The sequence below is a fragment of the Prionailurus viverrinus genome, chromosome D4 (assembly GCF_022837055.1).
Source record: "Prionailurus viverrinus isolate Anna chromosome D4, UM_Priviv_1.0, whole genome shotgun sequence".
In the NCBI taxonomy this organism is placed as follows: Eukaryota; Metazoa; Chordata; class Mammalia; order Carnivora; family Felidae; genus Prionailurus; species Prionailurus viverrinus.
This window is the reverse complement of record NC_062573.1, coordinates 79,947,082-79,968,605: the sequence shown is the minus strand read 5'-3', so window position 1 is coordinate 79,968,605 and position 21,524 is coordinate 79,947,082. Positions and strand designations below refer to the sequence as shown.

Sequence of the window (21,524 nt, the reverse complement as noted above, 5' to 3'; positions counted from 1 at the left end):
ACCGACTGAGCCACCCACATGCCCCTGGAAATTTCCAGGCTTCAGTGTGCTCCTCATTGGGTTTCTCTAGAGAATTTACCAATCTTTGACACAGAAACAAAAATGCTATTTCTCTAAGTGTTAATTGGTGCGGTTAACAGAGTAAACTATATTGACAAGAAAATACAATTATTATACATGCAAGACAACTACGTTTATGATGATTAAAATGTAACCATCTATTTAAAACTTGTTGCCTTTAACCTGATCATTTTGAAATCATTTTCAAGTAATACTTCTCAATCCTATTTAAACCCTTTTCCTTTTAGAAAGTCAGTCTTGTTAGCAGTAAACCATTTAGCAAATTTTAATTTTACAGGCTACTCTGCAGAAGATAGCTTCATTTGATACCTTTGATATTTTGATTTAATTCCCACATGATTTATATTTATGTTATATTTACGTAAAATGGAACGGATAGTGAATTTAGAGGAATGAGTCTTGTATTCCAGTCTCCTACTTAACACCTAAGTAATTGCAAGAAAGTCCCTCAATCCCAGAGCCTCAGTGTTCTAATCTGTGAAAAGGAGATGATACTCCTTGCCTTTCTGGTTTCACAAAGTTGCTATGAAGATCAGACGAGAATTAATGTAAAAAAAAGTTTTATAAACCAGAAAGCTTTATAATATTACTTCTATTTTTAAATCCCTTTCTTTCACAGTTCTGGAAAGGAAATAGTTTCTACCAAGAGACCAATTTTAATTATAGTGGCGGTTGAATATATCAATCTTGACCTTTAGTCTTTAAAATAGATTAAAAAGCCATTTCAGAGTCAAGAGAATGTGCCTTGACCTATGAAGACAATGAATAAGGGACAGAATTATTCTTTTTCCTTCAGCTTTATTAGCATGTAATGGAATGATTGACTGGTTGATATTTACATTAAGAGAAAGTCCTAATTGTCCACATATGTGATACTCTGTTTGACCCATTGCATATGCATTCATAAATGGATATAAAAATCACATGTCCGGGGAGCCTCTCTCTAGCCCCGTGTAACTCATGCAAAAGACTCATTTCTTCTCATTTGGCTGCATTTCAAACGGCGGTTTATACCTTTTTGACATTATCACCTGCCCCTAAGTGGACCCTGTGCTCCAGCCAGCCTTGATTACTTGTACCCACAGTATCTGCGAGTGGCCTAGATTTTACTGAAGACTTTTAGGGGCAGAAGCTGAGGATTTAGCACCACGCTCTCCAGAGCACAGTCACGCGAAGCCTCTTTGCACCACCTTGCCCTCCACAGTCGGCCCATTCTTCTTGCATGTGAGGTGAACGTTGACCTCCGTCTTCCCAGGTCCCCATCTTCTGTAAATCTCTGACCCTTGAGGCTGGGAGCAACTTTGCAAAACAAGGGGCAATCCTATAATAGTAAGGGGCCATCCATAATAGAAAATCACGGGAAATTATAAATACCAATTGTAAGTAATAATGGGGAATTATGTAAATAACGGATAAAGTGTTTTTTTTTCCGATTTCAATTTTATCTTTATAAGTATTTGCTGCCTTAGGGAAAAAACAGTACAATATTGATCCCTTCTTTGAGCTTGGGAAAAAAGGATACAAACAAAGTATCTTCTGGACCTCCAGATACTCTCTGACCCCTCTTCCCTCTCCCATTCTCCTTTCCTAAGGGCTTGGGTGGGACTTTCCTCTGAAGTCCTTTTTGGGGACACTGATTCTTGGCTGGGTATGGCACAAGCCTCAAGGTATCCCCGGCTGCTTGGAGACTCTGCACCTGTCCTTGATTCCAACAAGGACATTAGCACTAAAGTGACTGGAAAAGAGTTTGCCGCCTGGGCTTAAGGCCACACGTCTCTCATACTGTGTATCTATCCCCCCATCAGGTAACAGGTGTCCTTCTTAGAGGGTTTGCTCTCTTTTTGTAGGAGCGCCACTGAGGCTTTGTGGGTTTGTTTGTTTGTTTTCCTCTCCTGGATATGAAATACAGCACCTCTCTGGCCTCTTCCGAATTTCTGATCCTGATTCCTGAGAAATCAGGGAAGATTTCCTTCTCTGGCACAGACTGCCACAGATTGTGCATATTTGCTATACTCTCAAAATAATAGGGGTGTCCCCTCCCTTACAGAGTCCACACTTGTTTTTCCTTCTTAAATCCATCACACGAGAATTAAAGTCTGTTTCCTGCCCTGTGGTCACGCCACATTCTATACCAGAAGGAAAGTAGTTGGTATAGTCTCTAACTAGCACTCTGGGCAAGGGTGGAGAGCCATGTGCCCAAGTGAAGGAACCCCACTTACTGCGTTCCCTGGGATTCCGTCTTTTGAGAATTCAACGTTTGGTTGGGGAAGCTGAGTGTTATACCCCTATTCACTTTACTTCCCCGGTTCCTAAATGGGAATGTGACCCAATCCCAAATGATTTTTTTTTTTAAAGTTTATTTATTTTTGAGACAGAGACAGAGCATGAACGGGGGAGGGTCAGAGAGAAGGAGACACGGAATCCGAAACAGGCTCCAGGCTCCGAGCTGTCAGCACAGAGCCCGACGCGGGGCTCGAACTCACGGACTGCAAGATCGTGACCTGAGCCGAAGTCGGCCGCCTAACCAACTGAGCCATCCAGGCGCCCCAAATGATTTTTTTTTTATAGCAGCTAGGGTCCCTTTCCTCTTTCTTCACCCAAATTCAGCTTCACTGACAGCAAAACTCATGGAAGTCCCTGTCGCTCTCTGATGAAGTCTGATTTCTCTGAATAGGCTTCACTGGAAATGACTCTCTCGGCAAGTTGTTCCAAGCAGGTCTGATTTTTCACACTATGCTCCATAATACCTTGTCACATGACACGATGGAAAGAGGTCTCTGTATCTTCCAGCTAATGTGTGGTCAGAAAGCAACCTGGCATGTGGGGGTAGGAAGTTCTCATTACCTGAGCTGTGACTCTTGGGACTTGGCCAGGCATTCTGTCTCTGGGCTGCATCTGAGGCTTTGGGACCACATACGATTCCCAGGGCTGGAGAGCGCCTCATTGATTTTCCTGGCTTTTCCACACCAGAAGCCTGCCATCCCTCTGATGTTTCAGCAGCCTGTCTAAACACGGTGCACAGTCCTCTTCTCCCATGTCTGAAAGTATGTCTGCAGTTGAACTGGACCAGAGTTTCCTATCTCTGGCTGAGAACCACCCCCAGAGTACATTCCCACTCTCACGGGAGTCCTGTTTTAGCTGCTGAAGCTGGCGGATCTGAAATAGTCCCTCGTATGTTGATAAGGATCTTCCTTGTCTTCCAGACTTTTTAGGGAGTCACATGCCCAGACTGGCTGCGTTGGACAGCGGTTTCTTACCTGCTCTTTCCCACAGGGAGTCTCTTGGCCTCATTCACCCCACTAATCTCACTTAAAGCTCTGAGGACCTGTCTTTCCAGGCTGGACGTCTCTTCTGGGACGGAGCATGCCGCCACTTGATCTCAGAAGAGTTGCCATAGTCTCTTATCTGATTATGAGACAGTAGTCCCGTGTCACCTAGCATTAGATAACTACAGAGAGGCGAGGTACTCGAGACTCACTTTAAGGATGGTTGTTCAGTAGGAGCTGCAACTGGGCACCTTTCGAACCTTCGTTCAGAGAACTGACTTTTCAAAAAATAACCTCATGCATAATCGCAGTCTGAAGCTTAACCGGCTTAAGGAAGAAACGGAAAGTGTTTGTTTACCATGCCCCCTTTTTAATGATAAAAAACAGCAACCTCCAATCCTTTCAGTCCTAAAGACATTAAAATTGCTGATTAATAAAACAAATGCAGACATGGGTTTCTCCACCAGTATGACGAGCTACATTCCTGATAATTTTTACCTTTCATCTAAACGTGTAAAAACCACACGACACAGGTCATTTCATTTTTATTTACTAGACTGAAATCTAACCTTGAATTTCCCACACTCAAGCTTGAAAGGAAATGTAGGCAGTTTAGCAAATTGGAGTTTTGAGCGAATTCTTCATATAAGTGATCTAATGTCACGTGAGGATTAGGCTTTTCAGCTGGTTTTTTTTTTTCTTAATGTATGTATGTGTTTTCTTTGAAAACAAGAGCACTTACTGATGCCCTTGTAAGAGATGCAATACTGAGGTCCTTTATAGTTTTCCAGGTTCACATTTTAGTAAACTGGTTACTCATTACATTTACCTTGCTGTTTCTGTCATGTGTCTTTTTTCACTTGTACAATATCACCTTCTTCAGTTTATTTCCAAGTATGCCGGTAAACTCTACGAATAGAACATTCCACCTGGCAGGGAAAATGCTTTAGAAGCCAAGTTACTTAATTTTGTGTTCTTAAAAAAAAAAAAAAAATTAGCAGTGAAACAAATTGTATTACATCATCTTAGGAAGCGTTCTATTTTAAAAATATTGTTTCTATAGTTTCTGACCTAACATTTTTGTCAGTATTCTATTTTATTAACTCTCAGGAGGAAGAACCAGTAACTTGTGGAAATAGCATAAAATAAAATTAAAGCTATTAAATTCCCAAGTTGTTTGGGAGAAAATTAGATTTAATGTTGATCTAAATGAGACTGAACATTCTGTGGATAAAGTTCCACCAGAAAGAAATTGGCAAATTGATGGGGGGAAAAAAGACTTTGCTATGGACATTGCTATCCGTTGTTTTTGTGCTGGTCCGGGCGGGGTGAAGGGGGATGTTGTGTGTTAGAATTTCAAAGCATCATTAATTTCCATAGCCGCTGTAAAGTATGAGTCAGTGTACATTTGAAAGCACTAAATATTTTTTATAGCTGCTGATACTAAATTGTTGATTTGATCAGATGGTAGAAATAAAAATAATGTAATCAATTTTCTTTCTCACATGTGATTTTTTAAAATTGAGTTTCAGTTAATACTGTTGGTATAACCCAGTAACCAAATACAGGGTAGGGTGTTCCAAACCTGAATTTACCGTATGTGTTTTAGGGCTAGGAGCTGAGCGATAGAGATCCTTGAATGTGAAGTTATCAAGAGCGCATCTCATTTATTATTGGCACCTGCTACTTAATTAAGGTGTTCTGATTGCTCGTGGTATGCTAAGATTACATGGAATCAAACTGTTTCTGTCCCTTTTCTTTGTCGACTCTGAATTATTTTCTCTTCTATGTTCCATTTCTGCTGTCGTTTCTAATAGCTCTGCCTGACCACCACTTCCTAAAATATAATGTAGGGACCATGATTACATTTTAGTGTTTATTCATACTAATGACCCTCCACGTCCAAATTTTAATACAGGGTTAAGAGAGGAATGGATAGATGTAGTAGCTTTTGAACACGAATGAGGGTGTCTTTGTACATTTGCATTAAAATACTAATGCATGTTAAACACAAGATCTGCAGTGTAATTTTTCTTTGATGACAAAATAGAGCAAATATTAAATACTGTTTAGAGAGTGGTGACTACTCCATCTCTCGAAATCTGAAAGTCAAGACTGTTTCCTCATAGCTAGAAACTAGAGTCCACTGGGGTTCCTCCTCCTCGGGCCTCCATTCTGATTATAATTACAGAATGTTCAAAAAAGGTTTACTTTTGTGATCAGACTTATTATTAGTGTGCATATTTTTATTTTATTCTCTGGGGGTGGCGGGAAGATGGGGGAAATACACATTTAATTGAGAGCTATTCATTAGCCACCATTGAAGGAGAAATTGAACTTTAAAAAATCTATCAAAAATTCTCTGGTGAGCCGTTTATTACTATCTTGTCTTGAGCCCTTTTTTTAATGACATCTATTATCAGATTGAAATGGCGATTGAGACGCTGCAAAAGTCTGACGGTCTGTCCACTCACAGAAGCTCTCTTCTCAACAGCCATGTAAGTTGCCTCTTCTTCACGTAAACTAATCTCTTGCTTGTTCCGCATGTGTTGCTTGCTTCTAAATGCTTGTTTTATTTATTTACTTATTTATTTTGCTTCTTAACCTTCCTTTCTCAGCCCCTTATGATCTCTGTATCACTTAATGGCTCTTTTGTATAGTGGGATATCTAAAAATAATAGAGCCCCCAATATACTGCTTTACTAGGCTTTTGTACTGTTCTGGTACAGATATAACATTTCCAAGTTAATAACAAGCTGCCATTTACCTGTGGAAATTAATTAATGGGGATTTTAAGTATTTAAAGTGTTCTAGTTTGATATTAATTTACCTCAAAGCAAAGGCTTGTAATCCGCATCTTCTGGTCTGAAGCAAAGAAACAGTCGTGTCTACTTGTAAGACCAGTAACATTCTTTAAGTGGAAAAAGATTATTAATGCCAAACGCAATAGTAAACTGTCTGAAAATTATTTATTTACGGTAAGGCCGTATAAGGTGGGAGGAAACAGGGACCTAGATGAGCTCAGGTCCTGCGACCTACAGAGAAATGAAACTGGGCCAAGAGAAGAAGTGAGACTCTAGATAAGCCATACATTTCTAATAATTGATATTAAACAGGATTATTGTTGCTATGCCTTGAAGCCTTTGTTATCAGATGCAGCCATCACTTTAACACTGGTAAGTCTGACAAGAGCAATGACAGTTTTGTGAAACTGTAAAACTGGGGGAACCGATGGAAATGTCGAATAAAAATTAATTTTGTTTTCGTATTTCTGAATATATGGGGGAAAGTGAATAGACCTATGACTTCCATCTGTCTTAGACAAATCTGTTAAATTAATATCAATGTACAATAGTACAGTAAGAGAGTCTTCCCTCCCATCTGACAACGTATTCTTAAATTTACAGATAAGTTGTTAGGATTTTTAAATTCTTCCCCATATTTTGTGACTGAAAAGTCCAACATTGGATCACCCAATAAATCTGAAAACCTTAACTCACAGAAAATGTTTTCACTATGCTTTTTAAATCATTGCCTCTCCAAATGTTTAAATTTTTATATTCCAACATGACACTAAGTACTTTCCTTGTGTTTTACACATTTGTTTTTAGATGCCTATTGTGTGTTCTTTCTTTTTCAAGGGGAAGTATCATGGCAAATAAAAACAGGTTAGCCAATTTGGAGACTGCCTGCAATTTTGGTAAAAATTTTAGGTTGTGAATTTCAAAATAATATATACTTTGGCCTTTCTTTTTGAAACCATTTAAGGAATATGATTTTCCCCCCAGCCTGAAAATTTGTATGCAATATGTCACTCTTCTATGTGTTTCATAAGTATATCCCTGCTGTGTTAGCATGACTCTAGGATGCTATGTTTTTGGGGGGTGGGTAATGACTAACTGGTGTTTGTGTTTTGAAAATGGCAATTAAAAATACTGTTCACTTTTAGTCAAAAATGTACAGGGACATAAGAAGAAGAAGAAAAAAACACCTGAAGTTTTTTGAACTGTCAGGCTTCTAAGAAGCTGTGTTTTGTGATTCAGTTCATACCTCGTTTTCACTTGAATTGTATAGTTTAGTAAAATATGTGATATTTAATTTTTACCTAAATTACCTCTATTTATTAATTAGTGTTTCATGACCAGTAATGTAGGTATAAAAATGTGGGGGGTTTTTGGTATATTTTTATTTTTTGATTTGTTTGAAACTTTTCAGATGTGTTGGGGTTCTTTGAAATTACCATTCTCTTGTAACTCATGAAATGATATTTAATGATCGGGCGCCTGGGTGGCTCGGTCGGTTAAGCGTCCGAGTTCTGCTCAGGTCATGATCTCACGGCTTGTGAGTTCGAGCCCCTCATCAGGCTCTAACTTCCGGAGACATTTCAGGATATACAATGGGCTTAAATGTTGCTAATGCAGTGATAATCTTTCACTAGATGTCCTGATTCATTTTTATTACGCGTCTGAGGTCGTTAAATTCGTCTAAACACATATATAGTCAAGTCTTTTGAAACACAAATGATTCTGCAGATGGCATAGAAACAGTAAAGAAAGGATCACATTTCTGCTGACCAGTCAGGTTTCTCCCTGAACACGTAACAGGACTCTGTTGTTTCTCTGTCCTTGGAAATCTAGTGATGCTCCTAATTTTTGTTAGATTGATCCAAAAGCTGAAATAAGCTACTGCATGTGTTCTAGCTGATCACCACCTGCTAAGGGCATTTTAAGTTCTGTTAAGTTAATTTGTGGTGTTCAGTTGCAAAGAAGAATTTTAGTGGAAACGATTCTTTTATTTTTATTTTTTCTTAATTTACATCCAAGTAAATTTGCATACCATGCAACAATGATTCCAGGAGTAGATTCCTTAGTGCCTCTTACCCCTTTAGCCCATCCCCCCTCCCCCACCCCTCCAGTAACCCTCTGTTTGTTCTCCATATTTAAGAGTCTCTTATGGTTTTGTCCCCCCCCCCCGTTTTTGTATTATTTTTGCTTCCCTTCCCTTATGTGCATCTGTTTTGTGTCTTAAAGTCCTCATATGGGTGAAGGCATATGATATTTGTCTTTCTCTGACTGACGAATTTTGCTTAACATAATACCCTCCAGTTCCATTCACGTAGCTGCAAATGGCAAGATTTCATTCTTTTTGATTGCCGAGTAATACTCCATCGTATATATAGACCACGTCTTCTTTATCCATTCATCCATCGATGGACATGTGGGCCCTTTCTATACTTGGCCTATTGTTGATAGTGCTGCTATAAACATTGGGGTGCACGTGCCCCTTTGAAACAGCACACCTGTATCCTTCAGATAAATACCTAGTAGTGCAGTTGCTGGGTCGTAGGGTAGTTGTATTTTTAATTTTTTGAGGAACCTCCATAATGTTTCCCGGAGTGGCTGCACCAACTCAATGGAAATGTTTCTTTAAAATATGCTGTTCATATTTTAAATGTCAACAAACTATAAGTTTATCCTTTATCCCTCACTGTACAGGACATGATGTGGAATTCTTTAAAGTGAACATGAATCCAACTTTGTGATGACAGTTTCCCGACTTACCAGTTTCTACTGAGGATCAGTTTCATGAGGCAAACAATTAGGAGAAGGGATCAATAATTTGTGCCCCATATTTACTAGTTTCTTTTTTTTTCAATTTTTTTAAATGTTTATTTTTGAGAGAGAGACACAGAACATGAGCCGGGGGGAGGGGCAGAGAGAGAGGGAGGCACAGAATCCGAAGCATCCTGACTCGGGGCTCAGACTCACGAACTGCGAGATCATGACCTGAGCCGAAGTTAGATGCTTAACCGATTGAGCCACCCAGGTGCCCCTGCTAGTTTCTAAAGAGGCATCTGAATCATGATTTTGGAGCTGAATGTCTATTCTCATTGTATTTTGGAATATGGAATTGAATGGGTTTCTTATTTTCTCTTTAGACACTTGATGGCTTACAGTAATTCAGAAAATTCTTCTTAGGGTCAGAGCAAATAATCTCCTGTCATTAGAATCCAACTCAATCACTTTGCTTTTCACCTTTCAACACATTAGAAGATGGAGCGGGGTGGAATGGGGTGTTGAATTTTGTGTCTCTTTTTTAGCGTATTCTTAAGAATACTTAGTACTACTGGTCTGATTTTATCATTAACTTGCTACTATTCTCCAGCTTGAAATGCATGTATAACTTCTCAATTTCATACCCTGTATGGCGCCCCACTTGTAAACTGAGTATGGTTACACCGAAGGCCGTTTTTTTTTTCCTATCATTGTCAATATTGACATATATTGTTAGTATTCACATAATGGCAATTATTTCAGTAGTAACACCACGCAGGCAGATAGTAAATATACATTGACAAGTTAAAGTCCCAAGAGAGTGAGGACTTTATACGTTTTGTCCCCTGACGCATCCCTGGTGCCTAGAACAGTGCCTGATACGTGGGAGAAATTTCCTCAATATTTGTCAAATGGACGAACATAAGAAACAATAGAAGGGAACAGACCTGATCTTACCTTCCGTATTCTAAGTACCTTTGCCAGTCGTGTGTGCATTTATTTGGGGACTCCGCATGCGTTGTTTTATTATCACGCATGCCTCGGTCAGTTGGTGTATGAACGTTGTTGGTAGAAAGTGGCTTTCTCTCTGCATACCACGTGAGTGAAAGAACATATTATCCCTCTACCATTTCCCCAGGGGCAACCTTCAGTGTAAGCATGGGCAACTTTCTCCCCCCCTCCAAATAATTTAACCCCGCAAAAAAATACGAGCCAAGGATGCTCTCATTTATCTCCTTGTCTTTAGAATGGTGCTTGTGATTTAGCTTCATGGAATTCAGTCTGTTGCTATCATAATTTTTATTTAAATATTTCTGTGTCCTAATATTTTGTATGTGAAGATGCTGTGGGGGTGAATGATGTGCATAGTCTGTCTCATGCACCAGAGTGTCACTGCAGACTCAAGGTTTACTTTATCCTCCTTCTCCATTGTTTAATATAAATTGGCATCTAGTGATTATTTTGTATCCAATGTGAGATATCTTAGATTGTAAATGTGAGTGCAGAAATGTTCTTAAGTTAATTGTTCCCAGTTCCCACATAACGTTCTAGAACATGTACATTTTTTTAAATTCCATTTAGAGTATATAAAAAGCATTAGGCATTTATTTTACATACTTTTTACAACCTAGTAAATAGTTGTTTTATGATTTTTGCCAGGTTTAGCTACTGAAATGTATTCAGCTCAAAGCAAACCCTAGTTTTATACTCACTTCCCTTCAACTCTGCTGTATTGTAAATATAAGTTATGACAGAAATAAGCCCTGTCAAAATGCATATCATCAGTGAACTGAACTTAAAATGAATCCTAATGGATAATAATCCATCTGGGAAAAAATGCCAAATGTTACATTTAGATGTTAATTGGGGAATGCAATATGTATTTTTTTTTAAATTTGTCAATCAGTATTTCCCTTTGGGAAAAATAGGAACTGTTCATCTTCCTGATTAATATAGATTAAATGCAAAGGTTGAAAGATGCAATTATCATGCCTTCCACTCTTACGTGAATTTATGTTGGTTCATTAGTAGAATAATCAAGTTTTAAAGATAAAGGTTAAAAGTTCCTGTGGTATTTTATGGGCTTTTAAAACCATAAATGTCAACAAATATCTTACAACGTTTTATAAAGAGTGAAAAAAAAATTGTAATAGTTTAGATCTCAACTACTAAATGTTAAGGGTATTGAATTTTAGCGTCCGACAAAACCCAAGCAAACTGTATCTTGTAACAGGCATGAACTTCCCTTGGGCAACACAAGAAGTGTATGCCTTTAGGTTACACTCAACAACCAACTTGCTCTTACGATAAAATTAATCCTTTCTTATACTGTGTTTCAGACTCCAATATCTGATTTACAGTGCGATCACTGTGTCCAAACTGGAAGGTTAAATCCCGGCATGTAAAACGCACATAGTCCCCTGCTCGATCTCAAAATCTTATCTGGTAGCTCCAGTTTCTACTTCCATCATGAGCTCCTAGGAGCACCACCCTTAGGTGACACGGGGCACTACCCTTAGGTGACACGGTTGTTAACAGGCTTCCTAGCTGGAAGAGTTACGGCCGCAGCAGTAGCCATCTCCCTCCTTCCGGGCTTTTTGCCTCCGTTCGACCTCCTTCTGCTCTTCCAAAGTGATCTCCAGCCTTCTGGCAACTTCCTGCGAATAAGAGGCAGGGAACAAAATGCACCTTTGCTTCCGTCAGAGTGGTAGGCGTCAGCACACCCACTCTTAGGGAGGTTTTCACACCCACTAATGATTATTTTATGTGTGTAAGCGTGTGGTGTGTGTAATAACACTATATACATATAGAAATACATATGCCCACAAATGCATGCGCAGACACGCATACTCACACATATTACAAAGGAACTCAGGTTTTTGAAAAACTGGCTTAGAAATGAAGAATCGGTATGAATGTGAAACTGTCCAAAAAGAACAGTAAGTTTGCAAAGCGGTCCGTCCAGGTTATTTGACTTGCTTAGCTTTTCAGGGGACCGTACCGCCAATCCAATAAAAACTTCATCTTCTCTAAAATGTTCTTTTGGGGGGCGCCTGGGTGGCACAGTCGGTTGAGCGTCCGACTTCAGCCAGGTCACGATCTCGCGGTCCGTGAGTTCGAGCCCCGCGTCAGGCTCTGGGCTGATGGCTCGGAGCCTGGAGCCTGTTTCCAATTCTGTGTCTCCCTCTCTCTCTGCCCCTCCCCCGTTCATGCTCTGTCTCTCTCTGTCCCAAAAATAAAAAATAATAAAAAAAATAATAAAAAAAAAAGTTGAAAAAAAATAAAATGTTCTTTTGGGCCTTGAGTAATATTATTTAGGCTTCCGAGTGCTTTAAGCCCACTTTTGCTAGAATTATCTATTTCTGTGGTAAGTTTTCTTTGACAAAGAATTGTCTGATTAACTCTTTTATATATGTAAACATACCTTTGGACCCAAAATATTTTATGTTTAACTTTAATATTTGCACTACTTTTCATTTTTATGAAAGGCAACTTAAGACCATACCCTACACATATTTTATTACTAGATTTGTTTTTTCAGATTCTTTTATCTATAAGACAGTGGTCTTCATCATGAAACAGTAGTAAACTCTCATTTTTTTCAGATACCTGTCTTTACTTTTAAGTTATGAAATATTGCAAGAAAACTAGTAAATAGTCAAGGCAGTTTACAGAAATTTTCCATTTGAATCTCATTAATTAAACAAATTTTTTTATTTGCTTTATATCTTTATTCGCTTCCTGTATAGGTGTATATTCTGTTCATTCATAAAGGAGGGAATATTTGATTTTTAGTATTTTTTTTGCTACAAAATCATACTGTTTGGCTCTGGCAACATGTATTATTGTATGAGGAAGCATAGATAATATATACAAACATACCTTTGGCATTTTTAACTTTGTTCCATGCTTGTGGATATGGGCGCTTTGTTAACTCATTTGCAAAATGCTTGTTTTCCACAAAATATTTAGAGTTTTTATACGTTTCCCTTTCTGAGGATTATTTTTGGTGTTTCCTTTCTATTCCTTCATCTCCAGAAACTGAATTTCTCAAAGAATATTACTTCCTCTGTTTTATATTTCTATATTCTTTATATATTTAGAATACCAGTGGAAGGCCCTAACTAGTACATGCACACAAAGCCAGAGTTAGCACTTTTGGGCAATATGGTTCCCTAGAACTTCTCCGACACCGTTCAAGTGGGGTAACAATGCTTTCAGATTCCTGTCATCTTACTGAGGCACGTGGATGAAATCTACGAGGCAGGTTTGTATGGCCATATTTTGTGCGTCATCACCCTGCTTGTGTTGCTAAGCTACAGAATCTTAAAATTTAAAAAGAAAGGCTAGAGACATCTTGACCCCCCGTTGTAGGCAGAATACTACTCTGAGCCATAGTCCCTGGATTTCCCAAGCTTTTTGCCCCTTCCTCTTTTATACCAAATGAATATGTGTAAGTGAGCTTTTTCATGTGTCGTTTAGAATACTTAGAAATCATTGCCTCTGGAAAACTTCTTTACTGACAGTCAGGTTACAGATGACTCATCTCTAAAGAATTCTTTTTGACCTTTAATTTTTTTGTCATTATGTAAATGAACATTTATTTTGTGTAACCTTTTGAAGAGGGAGCGTTGTATACATTATAGAGGCAACAGGTATGTTTAAATGTACGTATTCATTATGCCTAAGTGGTTCGCAGAGAACTTCAAGTCTCCCTGACGGGAACGGGAACTTTATTTTTAAAAGTACTCTGCTCTGTCTTGTAGGCTTGGTGGCCATATTTTCTAAGCCAACATCAGTATGAGTTCAATGACATGATTTTCATTAAACATAAGCATCATGTAGGAATATTTGAAATTAAAATGGTTCTGGACAATTCAGTTGTCATAGTTAAAGGCAGTAATTCTGAAAGTGTTTTTAATACCAGGAGTCTGAAGGTTCAGGTTCTGAGTTTGTTCACAGATCTTAAAATAAGTAAGCAAAATGGAGAAATGTTTTAGTATATTGGAGTGTCCATATTATCTTTTTTGGACTGTGATCATAAATTCCTGAAGACAGGGGTGCGATCACATTCATTTCTGCATCCCTAGGTGCCTACCACATTGCCCAGCTCATAACTGATGCACAGTAAAGAAATTCTTAGGCTTCCATAACTTAGACGTTTAATTTACATTGCACGTAAAATATCACTTCTTGATCACATCTCTTATATATGGTATGGAAATTTTGTTGAGACAGATACTGTGAAGTATTTTGTTGCTTTGTGGAAACAACAACTGGTCTGCAGGTAATCAGAAAATATGTGTTGGGAACCAGATCGCACTCTGAGACCATGCAACCTTCAGAAAGTCATTTAAATGTTCTTCAGTTTCCTTTTGTAAAGAAATAAATGAACGAATTAATAACTTAATTTTCCTAACGTTGAAATTTAGTAATATATACCTAGTTTATACTTTCTGAAGTATCTTTGCACTTTCTATACTTTAAAGAAATACACATAGGACCACAGAAGCTTTTCAAATGTAAACTATAAACTGAGAAAATGTTACTTTACCAACTACCATTGTAGCGTATCTTCCAAAATTATGAAACAAAAACAAGAACACAGCACTCAGGTAGGAAGACTCAAATGACTGTAATAAATGATTCCTTTTTATTACATATTTTTTTTTAAATCAATGTCTAGTGAGTTTCTTTCCTTCTGGGGAAGAAATGACTGAATTTGTTTTTTTCCTTTCTGCTTGCAGCATCCTACCCAGTAGATAATAGTGTTGTACTGACCTGTGTGAGTAAATTAGATAAGTAAATTAAAATTCTAGGGAAGTGAATAGAAACTTCATACAAAAACTCATACAAGGCACCCTGCTGTTCATAACATACCAACACTAGAGACATACTCTGTGCCAGGCTGCCAGGCTTGGTAATCTGTCTTGTTCTGTAGCAATTACAAATTTTACGTCTGACCGGTTAATGGGACTATTTGAATTCTGCGAAGAGGTGTTTGTCTACAAAATGGCAGTCAATACAGGGAAAAAGAGTATTTTTTACGTGCGCTTGACTGTTTGAGGAATGGACGTGGTCCGAGGTCATAAACTCCATTCAGCTATTTATTTACGTTTCTGAGAGTTTTCAAGGTCTGGTTACGGCAGCCTTTGACTTACAACAGTTTAGCCTCTTACAAGGTTTGATGAGTATCTAAGTATTTCTGTCCATTGTGTCTGTAGAGTCTTGTAGACATTCTGGTAAATGATATGGTTTCTCTGTGTTTACCCTGTCTTCTTTACACTAGCTCCAGTGGCTGTTGGACAATTACGAGACCGCAGAAGGAGTGAGCCTTCCTAGAAGCACGCTGTATAACCACTACCTACGACACTGTCAGGAACACAAACTGGACCCAGTCAATGCTGCTTCTTTTGGAAAACTAATAAGGTCAATTTTTATGGGGCTCCGAACCAGGAGATTGGGAACTAGGTTAGTACGAAAAAATAAGATCCTAAGTGAATTCCTCTTTTTCACACTAACGCAGTTCAGGACAGTGCGTGAGCAGGAGTGCTTGATTACAGATGACATATAAAGAAAAAATGAGGAAATAGCTCAGTTTATACAGTCTCTTGAGAAAAGGAAAGGTCGTTATTCAGTGAATGCTGCAAAAGGGGATGATGCATTGTCTTACACATCAGCTGACCAAAGCTTTGAGAACTGATTCTCACCTCATACAGAAATCAGCAAGCCAAACTGTTAACGTAAGATTTACACACGGTGCCTTAAAAATTAACGTATCTCCCTGTTTTCTCTTTTGAAAAATAATCACACCAGAAGTGATGAGTAAGTGACATAGTAAATGGAAAACTATGTTATTTCTTGACTCTTGCAAAATTATACTGAAATGTCTTTATAAATAACTCTTCTATTTGAATAGAGTACGAAATTAAAGCTGAGTTTTTCATTTCATTTTTGGAGATCAACGAAAAATCATTTGTTGAACTTGAAAAGCTGGGGTGTTGGAAGTCCTCGGTAATGACATGGTTCTGTTTAACCTCTTATTAGCCTTCTTTAGAATCTTCGCTACGCAACCATACGTGTATAGAAGCAAAAAGATAGCGTGCTTCCTTAGCATGGAAACCAGTAACGTGAAGAAGATTCTTGGCTTCTCGTTTCCTTCCTTTGGAAAGAGAAAGGAGTGTTTTTCCTAATCAAAATATGATGAAAATGATAGTTGGAACTGTAGAGATTCATTTTTGTGCCTTTCTATAGTTTTTACAAATTATCACAACATGAATATTTTGAGAAGCTGGGCAGAAGGATATGGATGTTTTTTATTTCCTAAAGCATATAGAAATCCCTAATAAAAAGTATAAAAATAAAGGTGCCACACCGTATAACGTTGGACGTTCTTCCTTTAATTGGTTTTAAGTCACAGCTTCATAGTAGTCTAGTAAAGACTATTTAATAAAGAGACCCTTACTAATTGACTTCATTGTAGGCTTATGCTAAGAAAAAGGGAGTGTCAGTTTTATGTCATTTACAAGGTCTCTAAGTATCCTAAGCGTGAGTTATTCCATTCTGTTGTGTTTCAAGTGACCGTCCAGCTTTCAGATTGCTAGAGGTTCAGCTCTCTCATAAATATGTTTTCTTCTCCCTATACTTGAAAAGATAGTATATTTTAAACGGGAGAGTATGATTGTCTTTTCAGGCTAAAGGAAGTAAAGCTTTGAGTCCCTTGAAAAAAGCTCTTTGTTTCTCTCCTGTTTCTTTTGCCAGAACCACAAAAATCATTATTTGGGGATCTAACCTCTTATCCGCTAGCGGAAGGCTCAGGCTCAGTAGTTACGCATACCATGCCAATATTTTGAGACTCTGGGCTTTATTCAACATTCTAATAGCGGTATTGTTGTGCTCCTTTTGTTGTCGAAAGGGATTTCAATGGGTCCTATTTTGAGGCTCCATTCAGACCTTGAAACACATCTTTAAAATAGAAAGGACCAAAATTGGGGTTGTTTGGGTTTGTGAATGAGTAGAGTCTATACTCCACAAGTACATTTCGCAACATCACAGCTTTTACTTTCTGATGTTCTTTTTTGCCCTCTCACGAAGTAACAATTGTGTCCCCCGTTCCTTTTAAAATTATATGTGGTATTTTCAAAGAGAGATGGAAAGTAAAGCCTTAGAGAAATGAGGAGAAAAGAAAGCCGATGGGGAAAGTTTAAACAAATACTGTGTTATGAAGGCAGCAGAACTCTAAGGTAGAAACACTGCCGACGGTGAGGGAGATCCTTTCTACCATGGAAAGTGGTTTAGCACTCATTTACTCCTCCTAACCCAGGGAACAGAAAGAAAATCAGTATAAATCGTGAGGCAGAACTGGGCCATTTCTTGAGGTTTTAGAGCTGGGTGAAAACCAAGTTTCTAAACAAAGGCAAATCAAAAGGTGTCTTTTGTTCAAATCCATCTGCAAATTAAGTTTAAGCAAAGAAGACCGTGAGACGTGCTGATCTCCCAACCGGCTCCCCACCAACCCAACAAAAATGCTCGTTTGCAGGAAACAGAGAAGAAACTAGACACTTCATCTGTTTCCGTCTACAAGGGAGACCCTGTTTTACTCTGTAGCTGTCATTGGCTACATCCCCTGGGGACTGTCGCCTGCTTCCCCTTCTCCAGTTTGTAAGGGAGAACACCACTAATTGAGTTTTTGTTTTCGTGTTTTTGCTCTATTTTGCAGTGAATTTTGGAGACAAGATCTATCTCTGCAAGTGGAATGCATTTAAGTTTCCGTACCGTTACATACTTTGCCGAAACTATATAGATATTCAGACGCCCTACTTTTTTTTAAAACTAGCAATATTATTTACGTGATAAGATTGTAATGCTTTTGAATATATAGGCTTCATTTAATCTATGTTCTTTAATCTTGGAAGTAAAATTCTGTTCTATTTTTATATAAAATATTTAATCCACACTTTTGCATTTCTTTTTTGTAAATGAAAGAAAAAAATGGAAAAGCAGCTGATGTCTTGCTATATATAGACTTGTGAAAAGCTATTTTCCCTTTGCAAAAATTTACATATTTAAGATGTTATTTTTGCAAGAATTTGCAAATTTCATTCAGAGCAAAACTTTGTCATCTCTAATAACAAACACGGTCTTTCTCATGAAGATGGGGAAATTGTGACAGTTTTTATCCAGGTGGAAATTTGCCATTTTCACAGAGAAACTTCCCCATGTCTGTTGTGACACATCGTATTCAGCCTGCAAACTGATAAGAATTCGTTAAAACAGAGACTAATAAAATATGTTTCAAAATCAATGGATTAAATGCCTGCCTCCTTTTAGGTTTCAGAATAACACATGATAGACTTTACCGCAACATTCTGTATCAGTCAGGTTCCCTCCCCCATCCTGCAGTAATAGACGTCGCCAAGATGTAGCCCTAACTTATCCAAGACCACAGAATTAGATTTCTTTTCTTCGTTTTGTGTAACTACTTTATAGTAAATTCCACTCTAGTGTATAGCCCTTTATCCTCTTAATGGTTTTTTCTTGGCCAGGTGTGTTTTCCACCTTTACCCCTTCTAAATGAAATCGAAAACGCAAATTTGAAACTCAAAGTGTAACTTCAGTGGAATAAGTGAGCTATTGTACTGGTATCTAAGTTTATAAGGAGAGAGTTTTCCCAGGGCCCTGCGCTGATCGATTCGAAATCTTATTTTGATTCTTTAGCTGTAGCCACCATAAAAATGGACAGGTATAATCTGAAACAGGCAGATCGTAAGTCTGTGACGCGAATATGCTGCTTTTACCTAATCTTTCCAGATGTGAAGTGAGGTAGACATCCTGTCTGATTGATACTGGTTTAACTGACTTTTTGTGTCTCTAATGTTTGTTGTTCTTTTATGAAGAGGAAACTCCAAGTACCATTACTATGGGATCCGTGTCAAGCCAGATTCCCCTCTTAATCGTCTGCAAGAAGACATGCAGTATATGGCTATGAGACAGCAACCCATGCAACAGAAACAAAGGTAGACTCCGGAATTATCGCTGACCTGTCAAAGCCACATATTTCTTTAGATGTTCAGTCTCCTTTTTCCCCTGAGCAAACAGAGCAGATACCGAAGCGTACGCGAATGTGACTGTGGCCGGCCTGCTTTTTACACATGGACCGTTCTCAGATATGATTTAGTAGGATTGCATTCACCCTGTCGGTTTTCCAAATCTTTCGCGATTCCTTATTTAATTTTGGCCTGTTTGGCCCCCTTTTAAGTTTCACTGTGACCTCCCCAACTATTCGGCCAACGAGACCAACCCCAAAACGTAAGGAGTGAACCCAAGCAAACACCACCTGGAGAAACTTGTTTCAGTGTTGGTGAGTTCCTCGCTTGCAGTCTCGCACCTCCCTCAGTCGTTCTTTTTGACATAACATGGGTGCTGGCAAACTGTTTAGGACTTCTTGCATTTTCTTTGAATCCAGCTTTCATAGGTGGAGAATTGTAGATATTAGAGCTGTGAGAGATCTCCAGCATTCATGGACGGATGGATGGATGGGTGGATGGATGGATGGATGGATGGATGGACGGACAGATGGGTGGGTGGGTGGGTGGATGGATGGGTGGGTGGGATCATAGAGCTTAGAACTGAAAAAAATACCTCTGTCTAGTCTGGCCCCTCAGCCCTGTGACAATCAAAGCCTTCATAGCTCTGTTTTTCACTTCAGTCCCAGAGAGGCTAAATGATTTGCACAAGCTCATAATACTGTTATATAGCCAGGGGCCTTCTAGTCTCATGTGGATTATATCACAGTTTAGAGTAAATAATAGAAAAATCTCTCCCTTTTTACCAGTATAGCTCAGCCATAATAGTGGTTATAATTTTTCTTTTAAAAAACTTCTTTAATAAAAAACGTTCATTTATTTTTGAGAGACCGAGAGAAATAGAGCATGAGCTGTCAGCACAGAGCCCGACATGGGGCTTGAACCCACAAACCGTGAGATCATGACCTAAGCCAAAGTCGGACGCTTAACCGACTGAGCCAACCAGGCGCCTCATGATTTTTCTTTTCAGTTGAACATGCAGAGTTAGGTAGGAGAAAGGAGGGCTGAACACAAGAGAGTCGGATGATCTGCCTCACTTTACTCTTTTTATTGATCTGGAATGGTTGGCCAGATCTCCTTCACATCCATACTAGCTTAGTCGGAAGCACTGGCTCCAAGTCACTGCCAGAGAAACAATATATCCTGCGATGGTCCGTCCTTTCTTTAGTCTGCAAGCACTGATTACGTCTCTGCTACCTGCTAGACCCCATGGGCCCAGAGAAGACGCAGTCTCTAACTTTGAGGAATTCAGAAATTAGAAGGAAAGGCACACGAAACTTTTTTCTTAAGTGACGCAGTGTGTGATGTGCTGAAGTAAAGCTTTGATCCAGGAACTGTTGAAATACAGAGGAATTTTAAGCAAACCCTGAGAGAGGAGGATTGAGAAGTGTCATGGAGGAAGTGCGGTTTGACAAGGACGCGGGTAAACAGGGGTACAGTCCAGGATGTCCTTGGTAAGGACTGTGTGATTTGGGGAGGCTGGCATGGCAGGGGCAGAACGAGAAGAAGATTGGCTCAGCGGGAGAGGAGATTGAAAACATACTTTGGGTCATGGCTTAGGGGCCTTGGTTGTATACGAAGCTAGCAAGTTTGTTCTCTGTGTGTGCTTGGAAGCTCTGTACGGCTTTGGAGCAGAACGGTGAAACCTTTAGATTTTTTTTTCTGGAGAGATAACTTTTTTATTTGGGGTAAGACATTTAATGGGAGCAGGCTGGAGGTAAAGATGCCTGTTGAATAGTTTAACACCATCATAATTTCCGGTGCGAGTGTCCCAGACTGAAGAGTCAGTTCAAGATTGGCTGCTAAGTCAAGGTTATCTCCAGGTTTTTAGCTTTTTAATTCACGGTTTCTCGACCTTTTTTTTTTTTTTAAATTGCTGATTTCTGGTTTTTGGGGTGTATAGCCCAGGAGGTACATTAAAGGGGCTCAGAAAAATACAGTAAGATAAATCACAGAACAGTCCCTTATATGGAGATGGAGTTTGTGTGGATTGTAATAAATTGCTGTTGTACATCGTGCACAGTGGAGCTGATGGGGAGATTGAAACCAAAAAAAGAGAAGTTTGATTCAAAACTAACATATATTCCAACTTAAATGTGAACAACCACTTGATAAGTTGCACTCGAGACAGCTGGATTTAACCTGCAAGGAATCCCAGCAAGTTCTCACGGAAATGGTAGCCTTCGAGGGACATTCTTTGTAAAAAAAAAAAAAAAGCCTGGGTTAGGGAAGCAAGTCCTAGAACTCAGAAAGGTCTCCTTCTGAAACGGATTCCAAAGCTCTAAAGGTTAATAATCCATGAAAACCCTGCCATCTCAGTCTAATTGTAGTTGCTTTTAGAATAAGACATAATGTGGATGTATCGATAAAATTCTCAGTGATATTCATAAATTGTACCAACTTTAGTTTCTTGTGGTGTTCGCTCTCTTGTGACATAAGGATGTTAGAGGAGCAAAGAAACACCGCTGACCCTTGAGCAACTTGGGGGTTAGGGGCACTGACCCCCACCTGGCCCAAAACCTGGGTATGACTTCTGA

At 38.9% G+C, this 21,524-nt stretch overlaps 1 protein-coding gene across 12 annotated transcripts in view; it reads left to right on the top strand.

Annotated features, from left to right (window-relative positions):
* Positions 1-21,524, top strand: part of RFX3 (regulatory factor X3) — a 288,688-nt gene that overhangs the window by 200,613 nt on the left and 66,551 nt on the right. For 9 of the 12 annotated variants that reach the window (XM_047830025.1, XM_047830023.1, XM_047830019.1 and 6 more), the window contains 3 exons: positions 5,771-5,845; positions 15,192-15,373; positions 18,799-18,918. In XM_047830025.1, the coding sequence (XP_047685981.1) occupies positions 5,771-5,845; positions 15,192-15,373; positions 18,799-18,918 (377 nt within the window). The remainder of the gene's footprint in view (positions 1-5,770; positions 5,846-15,191; positions 15,374-18,798; positions 18,919-21,524) is intronic. The other 3 variants (XM_047830028.1, XM_047830027.1, XM_047830029.1) reach the window with 2 other exon arrangements.